General features: G+C 41.9%; 1 protein-coding gene across 1 annotated transcript in view; it reads left to right on the top strand.

The window, feature by feature from the left end:
• The first annotated feature begins 3,843 nt into the window (after positions 1-3,843).
• Positions 3,844-22,258, top strand: part of ACBD6 (acyl-CoA binding domain containing 6) — a 93,434-nt gene continuing 75,019 nt past the window's right edge. The window contains exons 1-2 of the mRNA XM_014943313.1: positions 3,844-3,943; positions 4,447-4,543. Of these exons, the coding sequence (XP_014798799.1) occupies positions 3,941-3,943; positions 4,447-4,543 (100 nt within the window). The 5' untranslated portion in view covers positions 3,844-3,940. The remainder of the gene's footprint in view (positions 3,944-4,446; positions 4,544-22,258) is intronic.

Here is a 22,258-nt window from a genome sequence, read left to right as displayed (position 1 = left end):
ATTACTTGATTGAATATTTAAGGATATCTCCCTTTTTGTAGACTGATTTTTATATGATTTTTAAAGAGGATTGCTTTTTAGAAAAAGTATTGCCTTTGATTGGAGATAGAGTGGAGATATTTTACTAATAGCAAAATGCTGAAGGCATGGTAATTTCTTTTCATAGTAGGAAACTGATTCATTTTTGGTCCTGTGCTTTGGAAGCAAAATCTTGTGTGAGCAGAAGCCTATGAATCAAGAATTTGATTCTTTGTTGTTTTCTGGTGGTGTTCTAGAGACTTAAGAGTAATTGTTTTTTCTTCACTAGTTCATGTTTCATGGTGTTGATCCTGTTTTTACAGGAGACAAATATTGTTGTTTAGAGGAAACCCTTTTTAATGTCCTCAGGGAAAATAGGTTTATATGGTGTGCAGTGCACTTTGCAATATGCTCTGAAGTGCAGTTAGCAAAAGCTAGCTGCAAGCTGTGTAAATTCTTGTCCAATCTAAAACTCTCATACAGAAATAAAATAATTTAAAAAGAATCCTTGTACGATCCTGAATGAAGAAAGTATCTAGCAGTGTAAAGCAAGACCTTACAGCAGCCTTCTGGTACCTGAAGGGGACCTACAGGAAAGATGGAGAGGGACTCTTTATCAGGGAGTGTAGCAATAGGACAAGGGGTAATGGTTTTAAACTGAAAGAAGGTAGGCTTAGATTAGATATTAGGAAGAAACTCTTTACTGTGAGGGTGGTGAGGCACTGGAACAGGTTGCCCAGCGAAGCTGTGGATGCCCCATCCCTAGAAGTGTTCAAGACCAGGCTGGATGGGGCTTTGAGGAGGTTTGGTCTAGTGGGAGGTTGGAACCCGATGATCTTTAAGGTCCCTTCCAACTCTAACCATTCTATAAGAATATGCATTAAGCAATTTAAAACAAGCAAACAAAGTAAACCACCCAACAGTTTCCTGAATTTTTATGGCTAGAGCTTCTTTTAATAAAAAGACTTATCATGCATGGTAACAAGCTTGGCTTTGGGTACTCCTTTCATTTTCTTGCCTCAGAGAAATACTTATTGTCGCAGGTGTGACCTTCAGGTTACAAAGCCGTCAGCTAAGAAAGTGGAATAATCTGTTAGTTTTTTTAAAAAAAAAAATTTAAAGAAGCCATATAGCAGACAAAGAATGGTTTGCAGCACTGCTCCTCCCTCTTCTCCTAGAAATGCAATATGTTGTTTTAAAGGCCAGCTAAGATGTTCTAATTTGAATGAATTGCTCACTGGGAGACAGTCAGATGTACAGAAAATTAATTTCAGTTACAGTCACTCATATCCTCTAACACTTTAAATGAAAACATAGTGTAACTAATAAATATCTCTCAGCGTGGGCATGTTCTCTTTAAAGCCTGATTAATGATTCCATCCTCAGCATAAAATCCCCACCCTGTTAAGGTGAAGAATTGTTAGTTGATTTAAGCACTTCACCTGCCTGAACACTTCAGCATATTTCATAAAACATTTGATGAATGTGATGTACTTTAAGAAGGTAGAATGTACTTTTAAAAAAGGTAAAGTATCATTTAGAAGGTAGAATCTCTCACTCGGTAAGAATAGAGAGCTGTGAAAAGGTCACAAGGCCTTGTGAAACCAGACACTTGGTATAAACTGTAAGTGCCTTGCTAATGAATATACCCTTATAGAATCATAGAATCGTCTAGGTTGGAAGGGACCTTAAAGATCATCTAGTCCAACCATCAACCTATCTCTGACAAAAAAATAAATAAGAAATAAGCAATAAAAAAAAAATAAATCACTAAACCATATTCTTGAGGACCATGTCAACCCATCTTTTGAACACCTCCAGGGATGGTGCCTCAACCACTTCCCTGGGCAGCCCATTCCAATGCTGGATAACCCTTTCCGTGAAGAAATGTTTCCTAATATCCAATCTAAACCTCCCCTGGTGCAACTTGAGGCCATTTCCCCTTGTCCTATCTCCTGTGACTTGGGAGACGAGACCAACCCCACTTCTCTGCACCCCCTTGAAGAAGAACAGAAGGCTGGTAATAAGGACTATCCCACAACAGAAAGCTCTGAAATCAGCTGAAAACCAGACAGCTGCTGGGTAAAGTCAACAGTAACTGAGGGAGAGATAAAGGTGGCAGTGGGAGATGGTGACCATCAACTCTATTGGAGGCTGAGTTGGACTACCCTCCTGCAGTGCTGGAGCATGTGCACATTAATTAAAGGACCTTGTAACTTTAAGTGAAAGCAAGAGACTGTACTAACCAATAGAAATTAAGATAAGGTACTAACCAATAATTATAATTAAGGGTGTGTATTTCTGTGTTTTGAACTGTATAAATATTCCGAAGAGTTTTCAGGCAGGGGTGCTAGCTTTGTGGATTACCACCCAGCACCCACCTCTGCAGAAATGCAAGAAATAGAAAATACCTCGACTCTGCGTGTGTATTGGCCTCTGCACACCAGGTAAAGGACCCTGGGACAACAAATGCAGTTTAGTTTTGCTTGGCTAACAAAATATTTATCCAGCAGCATTTGGAAGGTTCTCCAGAAGGTTCCCTCCCTGGGGTTTGTATAAATACCCCATCCGTGCTGGGCTTCCTTTGCACTGGGCTGTGCTGTGTGTTAGCAGGCACTTGCTGTGGTAACTGCTTGCCAGGGGCTGCTGCATTTGGAGCTGTTGTTCTCCTCTGGTTCCTACAGTCTTTGTCATCCCTGCGGGGTATATAGCACTTTCATTTAAAAAAAAAAAAATTAAAAAAAAATCCCCATGTTTTGTTGAAATTCTTTTCCTGTTGCAATGATATTTTCATTTCGGTTAGATTTATTTTACCAGTGACACCTGTGTACAAAGAGCTTTAATTTCTATGAGAAAGGGGCACTGATAACAGCCAGATTTGCTTACATCTTCTCCTGAGCCAGCTTCAACAAAGCATGTGTTACCCAAATCTCAGCCTGCTAATTGCTCGATTCTTGAGGCAATTGTCAGTGTTGGCCTTACTGCAGGAGCATAGTTGTGCCTTTGGACCCCATGGCAGGTGTAGCTCTGTCAGTCCTCTGTGTCACCCTTGGTGGACTCCCCTATGAAGGAGGAAGGACTTTGTCCCATCAGTATACCACCCTGTAGAAAACTGCCTGAATCCCACTGGCACCAAGTCCATTTTACACTGGCTATACTTTTTTTTTTTTACCGTATTTCTCTCCACCAGTTCTGGCTCATTCCTTTGCTTCCTTGTGGTGTTTGTTATTTCTCCCCACACAGTTTAATTTCTGGCTTAACTTCTGACAGACTGGTTCACCTCAGGTCTTGACTTGTTCCTCACACAGTGCTTCCTATGCAGCCTGATGCCTCGGAGCAAATTCAGAAGCTGCTTGGCATTCCTTTGCTCTGAGTTTGTCCCCTTGCCTTCCAGAGGACCTTGAAAATAATTAAGCAAAGTCTGTTTACTCGAGCTTTGTGCGGAAGCAGGTGAATTTCAGCCTTAATGAATAATCGCCTCTGTAGAAACCCTAATCAACAGAATTTTTCTTGATCCTGGTGGAGGATGAGGCGTTTGGCTGGGTAATAAACATAACATTAAGTGAGAAATCACTTGCTGGTTATCCCTGTTAGGTGATGCATGCAAAAGAAATGAGCTGCATAACAAAATTGCTTCACTTGCATCGTGCAAAGAAAACACAGGGATGGAGAGGTGCCTATACCTGTGAGAGAGCTAAAACGAGGGTAAAAGGAGGTTGAGTTATGTCAGTTCTTTCCCTCAAAAACCTTTCCTCTGGCACAAGAACAAAATTGCCCTGAAACCATCAGAACTCAGTATTTCCTTATGCAAGTCCCTGCCCTTTGCTTTGTTCTAACAGAAGGAAATTTCTTTTCTTTAGGTGAAATTTGGAACCTGTAACACTCCCAAGCCAAGCTTCTTTGATTTTGAGGGAAAGCAGAAATGGTAAGAGGAAATCCTTGTAATTCCCAGCAACTTCTGGCTCTACTTCTTGTTGCATCTTGTCGTATCTGTTGACAGATTCTGGACCTAGAGGATGCCACTGAACTGGCTTTAAAATCCTTTGTCTAATAGGGAAATGTTAGCTGCTATGCCTGATGCAGATGTGAAATATCAGGCTCCTATATTTACCTTATTTACCCAGGATTAGCCCACATACAACAGAAATTTTGTGGAAAAAAAAGCTATAGCTTTACAAACAGCTTTACTTTGTGAACACAAAGTGATGTTCCAGCCTGGATCACAATTCTCTGAAAGATCCTTTCACAGCAGACTGTGGCCATTCATGGCTTCACAGAAGAATCAACTATTTCAAACTGAATGAAAGATGGCTTTACACCCCCTGAATATGTTTAGATGGATCTGTTCACTGTGTTACACTGATGACACTATAAAAACACATTGTATGGTCTCCGAGTGGCTCGCTGATGTTTTGCTCTCTCTCCTAGGGAGGCTTGGAAAGCCCTTGGAGACATCAGCCCTCATCAAGCTATGCAGGAGTATATTGCTACAGTGAAAAAAATGGACCCCAGTTGGAATCCACAGGTAGGAAACATGAAAATACTATTCAGCAAACAAAACCAGCATTTGTGTCTTTGTAAAGCTAGCGATGGTTCATCTTCACACAGATGTTAATTGCTGCATGGCAAACTTCATTTTGAGCAGATTAAACTCTAAATTCGTTTTAAAAATTCTGCTTTTGTTATGACTGAAACATGAAGAACCATCTCTTTCATTCATAATGATCTTCATTACAGTGAGCGCATGCACAGGGTTCATTTGGCTATGGTGATCTAATTTATTTTGCTTTTATTGGTTCATGCTGTATTTAGCATGTAAAGATACTTTTTATCCTCTTCTCATCTTTCTCTTTTCAACTACTATTTAAATGTTGATCAATAGAAAGTAATCTCCATGAAAGTGACATGAACTGAATGATCAATCCTAAAAATGTTTCCTTTTTGTTTCGATGCGGCAAATTACCAAATCTGATTATGATTAGGTACTCCAACATAACAAGTGTATTTGTAAATCCTGTATGTGTGTCTTATAGGGGGACTGTACTGTCATTTTAATTAATCTTTCATCTACCAGGCTTATTACTTGATTGAATATTTAAGGATATCTCCCTTTTTGTAGACTGATTTTTATATGATTTTTAAAGAGGATTGCTTTTTAGAAAAAGTATTGCCTTTGATTGGAGATAGAGTGGAGATATTTTACTAATAGCAAAATGCTGAAGGCATGGTAATTTCTTTTCATAGTAGGAAACTGATTCATTTTTGGTCCTGTGCTTTGGAAGCAAAATCTTGTGTGAGCAGAAGCCTATGAATCAAGAATTTGATTCTTTGTTGTTTTCTGGTGGTGTTCTAGAGACTTAAGAGTAATTGTTTTTTCTTCACTAGTTCATGTTTCATGGTGTTGATCCTGTTTTTACAGCAGACAAATATTGTTGTTTAGAGGAAACCCTTTTTAATGTCCTCAGGGAAAATAGGTTTATATGGTGTGCAGTGCACTTTGCAATATGCTCTGAAGTGCAGTTAGCAAAAGCTAGCTGCAAGCTGTGTAAATTCTTGTCCAATCTAAAACTCTCATACAGAAATAAAATAATTTAAAAAGAATCCTTGTACGATCCTGAATGAAGAAAGTATCTAGCAGTGTAAAGCAAGACCTTACAGCAGCCTTCTGGTACCTGAAGGGGACCTACAGGAAAGATGGAGAGGGACTCTTTATCAGGGAGTGTAGCAATAGGACAAGGGGTAATGGTTTTAAACTGAAAGAAGGTAGGCTTAGATTAGATATTAGGAAGAAACTCTTTACTGTGAGGGTGGTGAGGCACTGGAACAGGTTGCCCAGCGAAGCTGTGGATGCCCCATCCCTAGAAGTGTTCAAGACCAGGCTGGATGGGGCTTTGAGGAGGTTTGGTCTAGTGGGAGGTTGGAACCCGATGATCTTTAAGGTCCCTTCCAACTCTAACCATTCTATAAGAATATGCATTAAGCAATTTAAAACAAGCAAACAAAGTAAACCACCCAACAGTTTCCTGAATTTTTATGGCTAGAGCTTCTTTTAATAAAAAGACTTATCATGCATGGTAACAAGCTTGGCTTTGGGTACTCCCTTCATTTTCTTGCCTCAGAGAAATATTATTGTCACAGGTGTGACTTTCGGGTTACAAAGCTGTCAGCTAAGAAAGTGGAATAATCTGCTAGTTTTAAAAAAAAAAATTAAAGAAGCTCCTCCCTCTTCTCCTGAGGTGAGGAATAAACACGTGTAAGCGTGTTTCTTCCCATTGCTGTCCTTGCATAAGCCTGTCCCCAGGACTCAGCAGAAACTAGACCCTGCAGGAGTAATGCTGTTGGGCCAGCGTGTTTGCTCATTCATGCATTGCTCCATCCTCCCTTCTTGAATAGTCAATGCAAGAAGTGAAGGGCTTGGAGGAGGAGAGCAATGCTGGAGCTTGAACAGAAGTTTCTGTGAAGGTGGCTGGGCCAACCTGTTAGTGGTTTAAAGAAACAAGACCTTTTTTCAGATGCTTTTGCTCCAGTGTTTCAATAGATGCTCTTCTCTCACTCTTGTAACTGTGAATATTTCTTGGCTTTTTGAAGCCAATGATTTATATATTTTTTTTTCCTCCGTGTGGTCTCAGTGCACAGAGCTATAATCCTGAGGAAAATCTGGAGGGTGTTATCAGGTTTACTGTCCCTGCATCCTGCTGCACAGGTGCCACATTTCTTGTCATGACTCTTTTCTTTTCCTGTGCCTTGCCTATGACCGAGCTAGAAACTTGTTAAGAGATCTGAGCTCTTTACATTCAAGGAATATGCTCAGGTCCATAAAGGCTCAGCAGTGGAAGTTACATTAGCAGAGGATGTAATTTAAAATTTAGCATCAAAAACCAGGTGATATTGCTTTCTTTAGAAGCCACCTGCCCTTCCTACTACATATTCTTTTTAATTCCTCTTTTGTACGACCAAAATGCTCTCTAGTCCTTCCCCCCAACCAAATCCACTTTCCGCAGCCACGAGAGGGAGCTCCGTTCTTTAAAATGATGGAGAGATGCACGCGTCAGGGGACGGAGATAAAATAGCTATTTTTGTCTTCAAATTTCAAATTGGATTTATAGAAAAGATCTGTGGGTACATTACAAAGTGCTTCATCACTGTCATTGTGTCTACTTTACATGCTCATCTGCTGAGTTCCTTTGGATTTTTCTTGCGTTCAGTAGATCATGAATGAAATACTCCTAGTATTTGGTTAAAAGCAGTATAAATGCTTGGTACAAATTGGAAAAATTCAGCTTTCAGATCATTATGAATCCTAAATAGTAATTACAGTTCAAGGGTGTTGAATTTCTCATTGTGCAGCTTCATTAATTTTGCTGTTGTAAAGCTTTCTCAATATTACTTACATGTTTTTTTTCCTCATTTCATTGTGAAAAGTTGTTCCTATGTGTGATTTTAAATACTTCTCTCCTGTTTTGTGTACTTGCAAAGGGGTTTTTATATGTTGATTCTTTAGTACTAAATATGGAAAATTTGAAACTTAGAAACACCTTGTCTTTTTCATAGGTTCATTTTTTTCCCAGCAGTTTTACTACTGTTCTGCAGCTTTTATGCTGTCAGTATTTTTCTTAATAAATAGAATGGAACTAAATGCAGTATTTCTTAATGCAGTCCAAATAGATCCACTTCTTCATTTCCTTTTCTTGATTCTTCATTGATTCATTCATTCATATTGACCTTGCAGTTTCTGTATTAGTATGTTTTCAGCATCAGACTGAAACTGCTATAATTTAGTAATCTCTGCTTGTTTTGGATGGAAAAAAACCCCAAAGTAAAAACATTCTGGATGCAGTAGGAGCACCCTGAATTCACGTTCAGAAGCAATGAGAACACCAGTAGCAACCAAAATCTGACTTGCACCTTATTGGGAGAGCTGCTCTCTGCTCCATGAAGCTGGTCTGCCACTTTTGACTCTAGAGGCACATCTGTTGGCTCGTCTCCATGGCTATTGCCAATGTGTTTTAGTTTCTTCTTCACCCATGCTGCTAGCAGGTTGTGTGATAGTTTGTCTAAAACTGGAAAGAAATGATCATACTGCGTTTATTTTCAGCATTTTTATTTTTGCTAGGAAATCTTTACAGTAGCACATAACCTAAAGGATACTGAGGAGAGATCTGTTGTCTGTACATTCATGAAGCTACAGGAATCTCCTTGCTGTATTTATCTTAAACGCAAAAATCTAGAACCAATAATCACAATTGCCTTTCTGGATTCTTTGCAGTTAGGTCTTCCTGTGTTGGCATGGTCTTACTCTGCTTTGTGTCATAGGCTGTTTTGTTCCTTTTCCCAAGAACAACTGGTAGTAGGAGGTCAGGACTATACTTCTCCATGCTTGTCTGCCTTCTCCTCTTGATGCAATCTTCCTTCGTCATCTTCTACCTTTTAGTGCATCTTTTGTTTCTTGTTCTTCCTTGTGAGTCATTCCTTTCAGTCTGAAGTTCCAGGCAGTAGAAAGGTAATTGCTTGGACCAGTTCAGCTCTATTTGCATATTTCAGAGACATCACCTGTCCTTCAAGTCTATTCACTCTTCCTCCAGAACAGAGAATAATTTATGAGGCAATTCTTTTGCGTTCTCTATCCTTAAACAGAAACGTTTCATGCCGTCAACACATCTCACTGCTTTGGGTCCTTTAGAGAAGTGTATGTGTCCTGGCTACTTCGCTTCTTATACGTTCACCTGTCGTCTTCCTGCTTTACTGACAGCAAATGACATGTTGCTTTTGGTGGCTTTTGCTGATGTTTGTCTGAGTTTGGTGATGGTATTCATCTGCTCTCCCTGCCGGCCACCTGCAGCTTTTTGCCTACGTGTGCTCCTCCCTCCGAGCCCTCTCTTGGGCCGTGGCTCTGCAATACCTACTGTGGTGGTGCTGTCCTGATGTCTCAGTGGTGGGTTTGGTGATTTAGGGAGGTTCACTTTCACAAGCTGGTCGTCTTAGAATCATAGAATCGTCTAGGTTGGAAGAGACCCTTGGGATCATCGAGTCCAACCATCTACCCTACTCTACAAAGTTCTCCCCTACACCATGTCCCTTAGCACTGCATCTAAATGGCCCTTAAACACAGCCAGGGATGGTGACTCCACCACCTCCCTGGGCAGCCTGTTCCAATGCCCTATCACTCTTTCGGTGAAAAATTCTTTCCTAATGTTCAATCTAAACCTACCCTGTTGGAGCTTGAAGCCATTCCCTCTCGTTCTGTCACTAATTACCTGTGAGAAGAGACCAGCACCAACCTCTCTACAGTGTCCTTTCACGAAGTTGTAGAGAGTGATGAGGTCTCCCCTCAGCCTTCTCTTCCTCACACTAAACAGTCCCAACTCCCTCAGCTGCTCCTCATACGATTTGTTTTCCAGCTTTGTTGACCTCTTTATGCAATAACTTTGTTCTCCTGTATGTCACTGCCTCGACTGTATAACGGGGCACTTCTAGTACTTGCAGTTTTTGTGACATTCTTCGTGGCAATATTTCCGTTCTCCCACACACTCTAAAATTCTAATCAGTCACGGATTTGGTGTCACAAATCCCCATTGGCTTTAAGCATCCAGATTTTTTCAAACCTCTGGTTGATATGGGAGTTTGTGTCCACAGGCACTGACCATCCTGAGGCGGGAGCGGGACAGATCCTCTTTTGTTCAGCGTCTCTCCAACTGAGTTGGTGTTGCAGGGAGGCGGTGGAGGTGTGTACCCAGCACTGCAGTGAGGTGGTTAGGAGCTGTTATTGATTGTTTCTCGTAACGAGACGGTTATATGGCACAGCTTAAACAATAAAAATAAATAATAAAAAAGAAAGCGTCCAGATTTGCTCATCAGTTTTAGCCTTCCATTTGCTGATTGCAGTTTTGGCATCTCTTGATTCTAAATATTTCCTTTTCCTATTTCTTATATTGCGCATTTTCTAGTTCCAATCTCAACAGCTTGTCACGCTACTAACTTCGGTGGCATCCTTTGCCAAAATTTAGAGGCCTTTTTTCTATTTGCTTTGACTGCTGAAACTCACAGGAGGACTTAATGATTTTCTATTTCTATATTAAAAAAAAATAATGGCCTTTTAACTTGTTCGACTTGTCTTACACTTAGTGAGATTTCTGGTGTGTAATGAGGAAAGTTGCATATTAGGAATCTGAAGAGCAGAGATGTGTCTCTAAGGCAAAGCAGGAAGAGAACTTGAGTTCCAAGAAAATAGGCATTCACCAAACATCTTTTTAAGCTCTCAGAGGTTTGAAATTGCAGTGCTGATGTTTGCAGGGGACAAAGCTGCCTGTGTTTTTTCAACTACTGTTCTGTGCCTTGTTTGACTAGAGGAGGATTTACTTCTCTGTACTCTGGACCAAGCAGTCAGTGAAAGAGTTGAAAATAAGAGTGAATTTTCTCCATTGCTGTGTTGGTGTGGGAGCACTGACTCACAGCATTTGAAGCAGCTGGGAGAGGACCCCAGGGGAACAGATTGTTAGTCTCATGAAAAAGAAAAGCATCTTCAGAGTGAATAAAATAGCAAATGCACTATTGCTGCTGGCTCAGAACAGTCCAGTAAACTGGAAAACCTGCAGGAATAAAGCAAATTAATTTGTCCAGTGGCCAGTGGGTGTTTTTGCAGGTAGTACTGCAGGGGGCAATATTCGATAAGGTGGGTGGCCAGTTACCCTACACACAGGGCTGGGCTCCATCCCCCCTTCTTTCTGTTGAAATAACCTTTCTCGATAACATTTTAAATACAACAAGCAAGTTGAAAATAAAATGTGGATAAGGGAATTTGCAATTCGAGGATACAGTGAAAAGCAGGAGGGACAACTTCCCAATTTGCAGAGGAGCTGAGTTGGTAGGTATGCTTCTTGTGGGTTGCACTAGGTGTTACTGAGATATTTTCATGATTGATTTGAACTCGTGAGCCTTGTGGTTTTTAAGTAGGATCTCCAGGGCATCTTAACATTTCTGTAGTGACTCAAATACAAGCTGTGTGTCCGATGACATTAAAACGGGCATTTGGAAATCCAAAGCTGACTTTTCATGATTGATTTGAACTCGTGAGCCTTGTGGTTTTTAAGTAGGATCTCCAGGGCAACTTAACGTTTCTGTAGTGACTTAAATACTGTGTGTCCGATGACATTAAAACAGGCATTTGGAAATCTAAAGCTGACTGTTGCTCAAATTTGGCCTCATTGCTCAAATTTGGCCTGCTTGCGTCCAGAGCAAGCCACTTTGCTCTCTTGCAGTTTTATGTTTGGTCAACTTCTAAGAGTTAAAGTAGTGAATGGTAAATCATACTGTAGTTTCAGGCTGAAATCTCCAGATTTCTTGGTTAGTACTGCAGACCGATGGAATTTCTTCTGGAAATTTAGAAATGCATTAGAAAAAAAAAAAACTAGTGCGTAAACAAAATGAGTGCACCCATCAATGTTTTCCTGTTCTGTCTGTCAGTCAAACAGATGTCTCCCTTGATAATCTGTCCAAGCAGCCACCGTTTGTGGTTGGGGAAAAAGCAGCACAGTTTTGTGGTGGGCAGGATTACAAGGGGGATGAGAAGAGCAGGAAGGGAGAAGACCTCTTTGGGTGTCTGCCCGTTGTGAGCAGCAGTGTGTAAAAAAAAAACTAGTGCGTAAACAAAATGAGTGCACCCATCAATGTTTTCCTGTTCTGTCTGTCAGTCAAACAGATGTCTCCCTTGATAATCTGTCCAAGCAGCCACCGTTTGTGGTTGGGGAAAAAGCAGCACAGTTTTGTGGTGGGCAGGATTACAAGGGGGATGAGAAGAGCAGGAAGGGAGAAGACCTCTTTGGGTGTCTGCCCGTTGTGAGCAGCAGTGTGTTCACATACCTGCCCTGCAGCTAGTTTTGGGTAAATGTCTCAATTTGTGGCTGGCTATACCGTGAGGTCAAAAACTTTGAAAAATAGTGACTTTATTTCTTTTGTAGTATAAAAGCAATTTAATTGCATTGTGTAAAGTGGGGACTAATCGAATTATGGCTGTGCTCCTTAAAGCTTGCCTTCCTGTGCAGTGCTAATGCAGCACACTGGGGAGAGGAGCCTCCTGTGTTCCTGCACAGCTACACAGCAGCATTGCCAGCATCTCTGCTTTTCACTGTTCCCCTTCCTTTCTGGGTTTGCGTAGACCCTGGTGTGTCACTTCACCCTTCGTGAATTTCATATTTGGCTTTTTGTTTGTTTTTACCCAAACACTAATAATTTAAGCATAAACACGGTAACAAATTGCAGAAAACAAACTGCACTGTTTGCTCTCCACCCTTCGTGAATTTCATATTTGGCTTTTTGTTTGTTTTTACCCAAACACTAATAATTTAAGCATAAAAATGGTAACAAAATGCAGAAAACAAACTGCACTGTTTGCTATATATATATGTATTTTGAAAACTCTTATTTCAATGGAAAGATTGGAAAAAGCAAAACACTGAGGTAATTCACAAACTCTCATCAGGCTCTTCCGCTTTTAAAACAAACACACACATCAAAAAAATCCACCAGCAAGCTTGTCTTTTTCTAATTCTTTTAACAGAAGAGGAAGCACTAAAAATTAAAAAGCAAAAGCAAAAATATGATGCACCCCAGGCTTCTGGCTCTGGGGCACTTAAGACTGCAGTGTCTTCTGGGTTTAGGCAGCCTTGCAAACTGGAGAGTTTGGGGGTTTTTGTGAACCACCTTGGGGTATGTGATAGTTTGGTATATGTCCTGAGAGAGGTTAGATCTTAACACAGATGGATTCTTCTGCCCTGCTGCCTTTTGCCAGCTGTGTGGTTTTGTGAACCACCTTGGGGTATGTGATAGTTTGGTATATGACCTCTTTGGGTGTCTGCCCGTTGTGAGCAGCAGTGTGCTGCCCTGCTGCCTTTTGCCAGCTGTGTGAGGGATTCTCTAGCACTCAAGCAGAGTTAGTGGTACGTACAACCTCCCCGTGGAAGGGAGTAACCTGTGCTCTTCATGGCTAACAAAAGCTCACAATTTGTGTACTCATACATGCAAGACTACAGGCAGAATGACCCACCTTATTTTATCTATGTTGGAAAAAATGGCAGTTTGTTAGCTGGACAAGTTAGGACTTGAATGTTTTGCTTTTGGAGCACACTTTCAGAACCAATTTCTTGTTAGCAAGGGGATGTTCTCTTGTTCCTGTTGTGTAAGATGGTAAAATATCAGACTACAAAGATGAACTAAGTGTCTCTGTACCTTTCCATGAAGAAAGTGTGCTGATGCTTTACGTACTTGATACAGGTCCTACTCATAAACAAAGCTGTCCATAGGTTATTTGCTACCTTTCTGTCCCTGTCTTTGCACGTGTAACTGTTTATCAATTTTATTTTGTGCAAGATAGCTCAACGCTGGCACACCAAGCAGGAGTTAGTGTGTTGCCTACCTGCTTTGTTGTATAGACTGTTGTGCTCTGAGCAGCAAATCAAATTTAGCTTCCTATTTATACTTACTGCTTTTAAAAGCAGCACAGGCTCATGGGCAGTGCAAGTCCTCACTGTGAAGATAACACTGCCATCCCTTGGCTGGTGTTAAATAAGATAGTGTGTGTAACTTCTGCTTGTAATGATGACAGCAATGGTTGATGGCCATGAACCTGTGGCCTGAGGATGGAGTGGTCAGAGATGGCCTGAGGATGCATCGTTCTAGCAAGTAACTTGCATGCCAGGCGTTGGGGTTTTGTGCTGGTGGGGCTGTCAGCTGTGGTGGTCTGGGATTTTGCCCATGTTCAAGCTTGATAAATGATAGGGCTTTTTCTCCTCTGCAGCTGCATTTGGTTGTAGAGCACAAAACGTAATGCCAGATCCAGAGCGAGACTCTCCGTGGTTTCGGGATTGTGGCTCTGGCAAGCTGTGCATAAGTGAAAAGTTAAAATGAACAAGCATCTCGTAGTAGAAATATAAACAGCTGGAATATGTGTCAGCCTCCCACCCCCTGGGAGTCTATTGGATTGTTCTCTTTGATTTTACATCTCCGCAGAAATTTATGGTCTTAGCTCCTTTTATTTATGACATTGCAATCCTCATTCAAGCGATTGATTGAAATACAACGGTGCCAAGCTGCGAGCCTGTATTTTAGAAAGGTTGAAGTTTAGAAAGCACACAGTTACATATTGAAAGCTGCACTGGAATCCTGTACAGAGGTTGTCCGTGTTTCTATATTCCTAAACTTCTTCAAAGTAAAGAAGTATGATGACAAGGATCTATGCCTCTTATCTCTCTCTCCTTTTAAGCTGCCTGGTCTTGCTAAAAACATTCGGTATGTTAAATATACCATCTTACTAGCCCTGCACGGCTAACTTTTGCTTGTAATGATGTTAGCCCCTATTTTTCCAGCTCAGATCCAGCACTGCTGATGCACTATGTTGTTAGTGTGCTGTGGGCAGCATAATATATTCTCTTGCAGCTATTTGAGAACGTAATGGTAGTTGTTTTCTGGAATTACAAGCAAGAAATTGTTGGGGAGCTTGTCGTTTTTGGCTACCGGTGCAGTGATTTTGGTTAAACGTTTAAGCAAGATGAAATATTTATCCTTTAGAATATGTCAATGGATTAATTTTCATCATCTTGCACTAATTCAAGAAAAGATCTTTTACTATCTGGAATGTATTCAGAAAAAAGAATAATTAGAGACATAGCTCTGCCTTGCTGATGCTGCGTGTGGGGCTGCAGCATAGCGATGCATGTGGCATTGTGATTCCTGGCTTACTGGTGGATTAAGACACTGCATGCTAGCCATACCAGAGGCAGCTGGAAAAAAAAAAATACAACCAAACAACAAAGCCTGTTTATATTAATTAAAAAAAATTAAAAACTAAAAATCAAACTCCCGGCATTCAATGATGACAAACTATAGCAGCATGAGGCAAGTTATTTTACTGTGTAACTTGCTGTGCAGCAGGGACCAAATTGCTTTTTTCTTTACCCCTTAAGAGATGTCCAGAGTAACAGGTTTTGCTGTGTGGCTGTGGTGCACAAGTGGCAGTTGCTCAGCACCTGCTTATTCTGTGATCCTGCAGCAAGTGATCTAGCTGAGAGAGCATCTCAATATCCGAGGAGGGCCCCTGGATCAGGTTTAAGTTGCTGCTGATCCCCTCCTGAAGGCTGTTGAGGTTATGGCTGAGTTGATAAAAAATGGATAGGTGCTGATAGAACTAGGGAGAGCCCAAGATCTTGGCTTAAATTGAGATGCAAGGTTGAATTTGTCAAGGTGTCAGACTGCAAGCTCAAGTGGCTGAGATGCAACCATGTATTGCCCTCTGCTGTTTCTGCCTTGAGGTGGCAGTTCCTGGCAAGGCAAGGAAGGCGCCTAACTGCAATGTGTGGCTGTTTTCATGTGTCACAGACCTCAGCAGCAATGCTGCTTCTCTCCAGCAACAAAAATGTGGATAACAAAAGTATTGAAAAGCTTGTTTTTGTGAGAGGCTGTGTGAGGCGGGAAGCAGAAAGGAGCGGTGTTGTGGCATGAGAAATGGGCTGAGATGCAACCATGTATTGCCCTCTGCTGTTTCTGCCTTGAGGTGGCAGTTCCTGGCAAGGCAAGGAAGGGTTTTAACTGCCATGTGTGGCTGCTTTCATGTGTCACAGACCTCAGCAGCAATGCTGCTTCTCTCCAGCAACAAAAATATGGTTAACAAAAGTATTGAAAAGCTTGTTTTTGTGAGAGGCTGTGTGAGGCGGGAAGCAGAAAGGAGCGGTGTTGTGGCATGAGAAATGTCCACCAGCAGACAAAACTTTGTTAGGTTTACTTTTGTTCTGGAAATCCCCTAGCTGAAGCCAGCTGGACAAAGAAGCTTTTGGTAGCACTGGGTAACGTTATGGAATTGGGATTTGGGGGAACTGCAGCATGGACTGACTGAGGGGAGAGGTGTTGAACCGAGTGAGATGCTGTTGAAGGCCATGGAGGCAGGAGAGATCCAGGTGGTGAGATGCAGGAAGCTGGAAGGGGAGGTTGGGAAGACCAGGAGGGTAAGAGGTGCTTTCTCTGTTTAGTCTTAGCTTCCTGCTGGCCAGGTCACTTTTTAAGCAGCAGGGAGCCTCCCTGACATCCATGGACCCCAATATCTTCCTGGAGTGCCCAGAAACCCAGAAGAGCCTGATTTAATAGACCCAAATCCTGTTGGTCTGAATAGTAAAGCGAGGTAGTGAGTGAGGGTGAGAGAAGCATGGTCAGTCTCTTCTGCTTGTGGCACAAAGTGGGCTTTGGCTTTCTCTACAGCTCGCTCAGGAGCTCGTGGCATCCTCTCATCAAAGTCTTGCTCCTAATTTGGCCAGCAGCCCACCAGACTGTGCTAGTAGTGCTACTCTTTTAAATGGGGAAGGGTGCAACCTCTAATTAAAAATTCCAATTTTTCAAAGCAATTGAAGCTGTTGCAGAACTTTCAACTTGCTGTGTCAGAGGCTGTTAAAAAAAATATGAAAAAATCAGGAACTTGGGGTAGAAATTACAGGTTTATCTTACTGTGGAGTATATAATGCTTTGATTTTTAGATATGGAGTTGCAGATATGTACTTGATGATATTCAGATACAGGAAGGGTCCATGTACCCTGTAATTGTTTTGTGTATAACATAAGCTATTAAGCAATTTCTGTAGTGAAATATACAGCTTTTTTTTGCCTTAGAAAAAGCTTGAGTGGTTATGTGTAGTTTGTTCTTTACATGAAGTATCAAGGCGGTATTGAGTGTAATTACTGCAGATAAAGATTTTGTTTGGATGTTAGCTAGCACATTGGCTAATGCCTTATAAATGCCATTTGTCTCTTAGATTGGAAAAAGAGTTATCCTTTAAAAGAGCAGGTATTGTATAGTACTTAGATACTTGGGCACTATCGTACCAAATTGATTCTACCGTAAGAAAAAAGGGTACTTCTTAAATGTCTCTAGAGCATCCTATAAGTATTTTGAGCTGAACTAACCAAAGCAGAGGCATGTAAAGGCTCAGACACAGCCTCACTGCACAGCATTAAGGGTTTGTTGAGCAGGCAGCTGCCCTCAGATCTTGCTGCATCCTCCTGGCTGAGCCTGTGAAGGGTTACACCGCCACTTCAGAAACCTTCTGTTCCTGCTGGGGTGCTCTGATCCTTCCCTCGCCTGAGCCTGTGGGGACAGGGACCAGGGAAGATCTCTTCATTCTGCCATTTCTCTGTCTGCAGAGCTCATAAATCCACCCTCTGCCTTCACTACTCGGAGCTGTTGGAGGAAACAAATTTCCGTGGCGCTGGTCAGGCAGCCTTGGAGCTGTTCCTTTTGCGGATGGGGAAATTGGCCGCTGCTGCTGCTGTGATGCTCTTTGGTCCAGGGTCGCTCCAACAAGCAGAGGATGAATATGTCAAGGGGCAGGCTGGGGGGGTGACAGCTGATGTCCTTTCATTATTTCTCAAAAGTTAGGGTTGCCTTCAGCTTTCAAGCTTCAGGGCACATGTTTCATCCCTTTCAGTATTTCCAGCTTGGCTCGGAATATATTTCTTGCTCATACAAATGTAAGTCTATATAAATGAGTATCTTGTGTTAGATTGATAAAACCCAGCAATTACAGTACAAACTGTGTTTGTATCTATAGCTTTGTCCCCCCGCCCTGGGCATTTGTGGATTTTCCTATGGGTGATGTGACAGAGGTGATGGATTGCTTCCAGGACCGACGATGCAATGCTCTGTGTTCCCCTCCTGAAAGCTCCTGTTTTCTGGAAGCTGCTTCACACTGGAAGGTTGCAAACAGGCTGCTCATGTCACCCTTTGCTCTGCAGACATTGGAAATCTGCAAGTTACTGCAGTGTCCACAAAAAGGAGATGAGGAAAGAAGTGGAGAGTCTGCTGTCAGTCTTGTGTTTGCCACCTCCATATCTGTTTTTCTATTTAAAAGACGGGGGGAAGCTCCACAAATCAAAAACTGGAACCCACTGCATTAGTTTTTTTTGACTGAGCACATTCTTTCATTCTATGTTAAAATGTACATAGCCATGAAATCACAGCTACTAGCTAGCATAAAACTTGCTTGAAATTACATTAAGCGTTTTATGTTTATTTCTCCTCCCCTGGCTGTCTTTACTACTAATTTCCAACTGTGATTATGGTGCAGTTATTAATTAACTCGTTATAGGTTAAATGAGTAATCTGCGAAGCCTTGTTTTAGATCGCAGCACTGTCTAACTATGCAGCACAATCATGTTAATTATTTTATGTTTGTTTTTAGTTTTTAATCTAATCTTGAAAATATTTTTCCTGTCTCGGATCATGTTCATAAGAGGAAATTCTGCAATGAGATTTTAAAAAAGCTAGAAAACTTTTTTCTTTTATGTAGCCACTAATGGAATATTAACAAAACTCTCTGCAATATTTGAAACAAACAAAAAAAAACCAGAAAAAACCAACAAAAAAAAAAAAAAAACCAAGAACCCTGACATTATTCTGCAGAGCATGCTGCTGGTTTTTTTCTTTTATAGGACAGTTTGCTCAAATTGTACAGATCCTCAGTGGTCTCTTGAAAATACTCCAGGTGCTGAGTCATGTGCACGCTCTGGCTGAGCTGCTACTGGGAGCCAAGAAGGATTGTTGAGAGAGGAATATTAAAATAGTCTGTTTATGACGGCCATTAATACGGCTGGTGCGGAGGGTGCAGCAGCCTTTCGTGAAAGGTGGCTTTGCAGCAGCATCTAACACAGAGGCTGCCCTCAGCCGGCGTGGATTTTTATCTTGTTTGTGTATAACTGGCCTCTGCTAGTCTGTAAAGAGTGGCAAGAAACGCTGAGCTCATACATTTTAGTGGGGAAAGGAGGATTTTATGAATCCTGTTCAAATGTTTAACACAGCACACAAAAAAATAATAATCCTTTAGTAGCATCACCTCTGAAGGGTTAATATTTACCTTCCCTCCCGCTGCAGGTAGCATGAAGTTCAGCCAAGCTGTGAAGTCAGAAAGAAACAGGTGGAAAATACCTTTGGAAGAGGACATTGTTTGTCCTCATTTCATGCTTCATTAGCCGCTCTGCCGGAGGAGCATCCCGCATTGTTACGGGGTCAGGAGCCTCCTGCGGTGTTGAGGGAGAGGGGACATCTCCTCCCTGTCCAAGGGCTCTCATCTTCGGACCACCTGCATTTTGGGGTGGAGAGCACCCTCCTCCCTTTGGCTCTCCTGGCACTGGCCTTAACTAGCGAAGGAAAAGACGGCAGCAATTACGGCACACACAATTAACGAGCTTCTAATCTCCAGCCTTGCGTGTAATTGCTGCTGTCAAATACAATTAGTGTCTGCCCAAGTTCCCTTCCCAGGGGGATGGCCAGGCCATGGCACAGAGGGAGAGGAGGGGGGTGAGTGCCTGAAACTTTAGGAGAGTTTATGTTTTCTTGTTGCCGCCCTAATAATCCTCACTCCTCAAATTGTGTCCAGAAATGTTAATCCAGAGCATTAAGGGGACATGGTGGTCAGCAAAGCAGGCTGGTCCGCGGTCCGCTATTGGGTTGACTCTGTGAAGTGTCTTCTGTAAAATTTGTCACCTGAGACTATGCCAGCTTAATTACAATTCCATCAGCACACTTCAGGGATTTACACCTACCTTCACGTGAGCCTGACGGGGTCACAGGATGCTGCCTGACCTGTCATGGCAGCTGAGACTGGAGCTGCTGATCGCCTCCCAGGTGGAGTTTGGGAGTTGGGACACGGGCTGGAGCAAAGTGAATTGTGCAGAGCAAATGCAGGTTGGAATCTGCATTATGTATTTGAGAAGTTTTATTTGTACTAATTTTGTTGGGAGTATTTCATGTCTCCATCCCGTAAAGGTGGCTACAGCTGCTACTCTGACTCCCAAGTTGCATCAGGCTCAGAGGAAGAGATAATACAATAAGTAGCTTCTGACCATAACCTGAGATAACTTCTTGCATGCAGTGCAGTGGCTCGGGTGGGAGATCCTGATGCATAGCTCTCATTTAAGTTTCCTTGCTTTTCCGTTTCCAAGATGAAGAATTTAAGTGTTGACAGTTTCAAGGCATTAGCCAGTGTAACTTCGAGATAAGTATTTTGATGAGATGAACCTTTTTGCTAATGGCTTTCTCTTTTTTCTTAAATATATATTTATGTGAAGCTACTTAAAGGTTGTGGGTGTGGATAAAAGCCAGAGTGAGATGCGAGGGAATTGGGGAGAAGATAGATGTGCTGTGCAACACAGCCACGTGCCCTGACAGTTATTACTGCTGTGTGTGCTGGGTGTCTAGACATGCAAAACTAGCCAGGCAGTTCTCATTTTACTCTGGATAAAATTGGGAGGCCCTACGTTTAACCCATGACTGGGATCTAGCTCTTCTGGTAACTCCAAGACACGTGTTTGGTGGTTTTGGTCTTTTTCATCAGCTTTACTGAACCTTGTGCTATTCCTGCTGTTTTGTAGTATCTTTGTAAGACTTCTCTGTGCCTTTCCTTCTGTCAGTTTCATGAGTTCTTTCCCCTACATATAAAGTAGTTGTCTGCCTTTCAGTCCAGTTCAGTCCCAGCTAATCACTGATGGTAAGTTCACTTGCATGTCTATAACGAGTTCCGGCACATGAATTTGAAGTGAGTCATCAGAAGGCCCCTTGGAAGTGCCATCTTGTTAAATCTGTCATAGCCTGTTTTGTGTGGATTGGAACAAAGCTTGGGCTCAGAGATGAAAAATAATAAATCCCTGTCCTGTCTTCTGGCATATAGCAAGAGGTTGGCCCACCAAACCAACCCCCAACAGGAAGCTACTGTTCTTCCTCTTAGACAATAATTTTGATCCTGCTCTCCTAAAACGCAAGAAGAGAAATGGATCATGCTGTGATCACGGGAGACCAAGACCCAAATAGAAGGTGAACTCAAAACCCTCACAAAGAAAATGTTTGTCTCTAATTGTTTTCTGTTTCCATAATGCTTAGTATGATAAAACTAGCTTCTCTTTCTCCTTTATTTTTCAATCATGATTAGACTTTAATGTTGTTAAAGCTTGTAAGTGAGTTTGAGCTACTGTCTCGTTGAAGAGAAGATGGAGCTGAAATTGTCAGTGAGGCATTGGACAGGGTTTTTTAATGTGTCTGTCATTATATGTTAACCTCTGAACTGGGACACGACTTCTGTTTTATGGCTGACAACAATTTAAAGGTATACATCTTGACATCGTGGATAAAGGAAGAAGGGGGAGTAGAGAAAAAAATGAATTAATGATGTTAGCAAATATTAGTCCCTGTATTTCCATTTTGTTCAGAAAGTGGTTGTCAGGCTTTGAGGCTGTCTGGAGCAGCATTGTCAGTGACAGCCACTCGAGATGCGATTGTACCTTGAATCGAGCCGGTCTTTTATTGACAAATACAGTGCACTGAGGCAGGGATGAGGATGCTCTGCTGTCTGTTCCAGGAGGAGTGTGGCTTTTCTCCTGGCATTCCTGGTGACATTTGAGAAAGATAGTTCTGGGCTTAGTTGAGTTCCCTGCACCAGTCTGTGAGCGCATCGGGAGTCAGGGGAGTTGAAAATGTCTCTTAATGAGTACGTATGCTGCATACTGAAGCACATACTTGCCCGTGATTTATGGTAGCTTTGGTCAACCAGATCCACCTACCAAAGTTAACTGTCAAGAGTAATAGTGACTTTGAGATCAGCCTTAATTGTACACAAGCAACAAAGAATCAATGGGCAAGAGTTAGGGGAAGACACAAGAAATTCCAATGCCTCCTAAGGCATGTCTTATACTTCTTTACCATCTCTTCCTGCATCTCTTATGTGCCACTGCCTGTGCTTTGGCACCAGAATACAATCCTCCAAGGTTTCTTTCCATGCTGTCACAAACTCCCCTTTATTCCCACAGTTTTTAACTGGCAGTTTGAAGGCAAGCCCCTCGTGCTCATGGAGCCCACAGTAATTTTGCCTTCTCCACAGCATCTCCCTTGCATGGTCCTGACTGGAGATAATATTGCTGCCATCTCTCTCGAATTCAGGTTGCAAATTATGGAAGCCTGGGATCATGTTATTTCTTAACTATCACTAGTTATATGTGTATCTGTAGTGCTTTTGGACAGTACTGCCAGCAGTGAAAGAAATAGACCTGGCTTAATCGAGAGCCACATAGTTAATTATTACTTTCTTTTTTTAAAGGAGGAGAGAGATTTTGTAGTGTCAGTTTTTAATTTCATTGTGGTTTGCAACCTAATGTGACATCAAACTCACTGGTCATTATCTGTGTATATGTAGTGTTTCCTTTGTCTTTCCAGCCCTAAAAG

This window comes from Calidris pugnax, unplaced genomic scaffold (assembly GCF_001431845.1).
Source record: "Calidris pugnax isolate Ruff unplaced genomic scaffold, ASM143184v1 scaffold63, whole genome shotgun sequence".
Lineage (NCBI taxonomy): Eukaryota > Metazoa > Chordata > Aves > Charadriiformes > Scolopacidae > Calidris > Calidris pugnax.
Note: the sequence above shows the minus strand (reverse complement) of the source record. Positions and strands in the feature narration are given on the sequence as shown.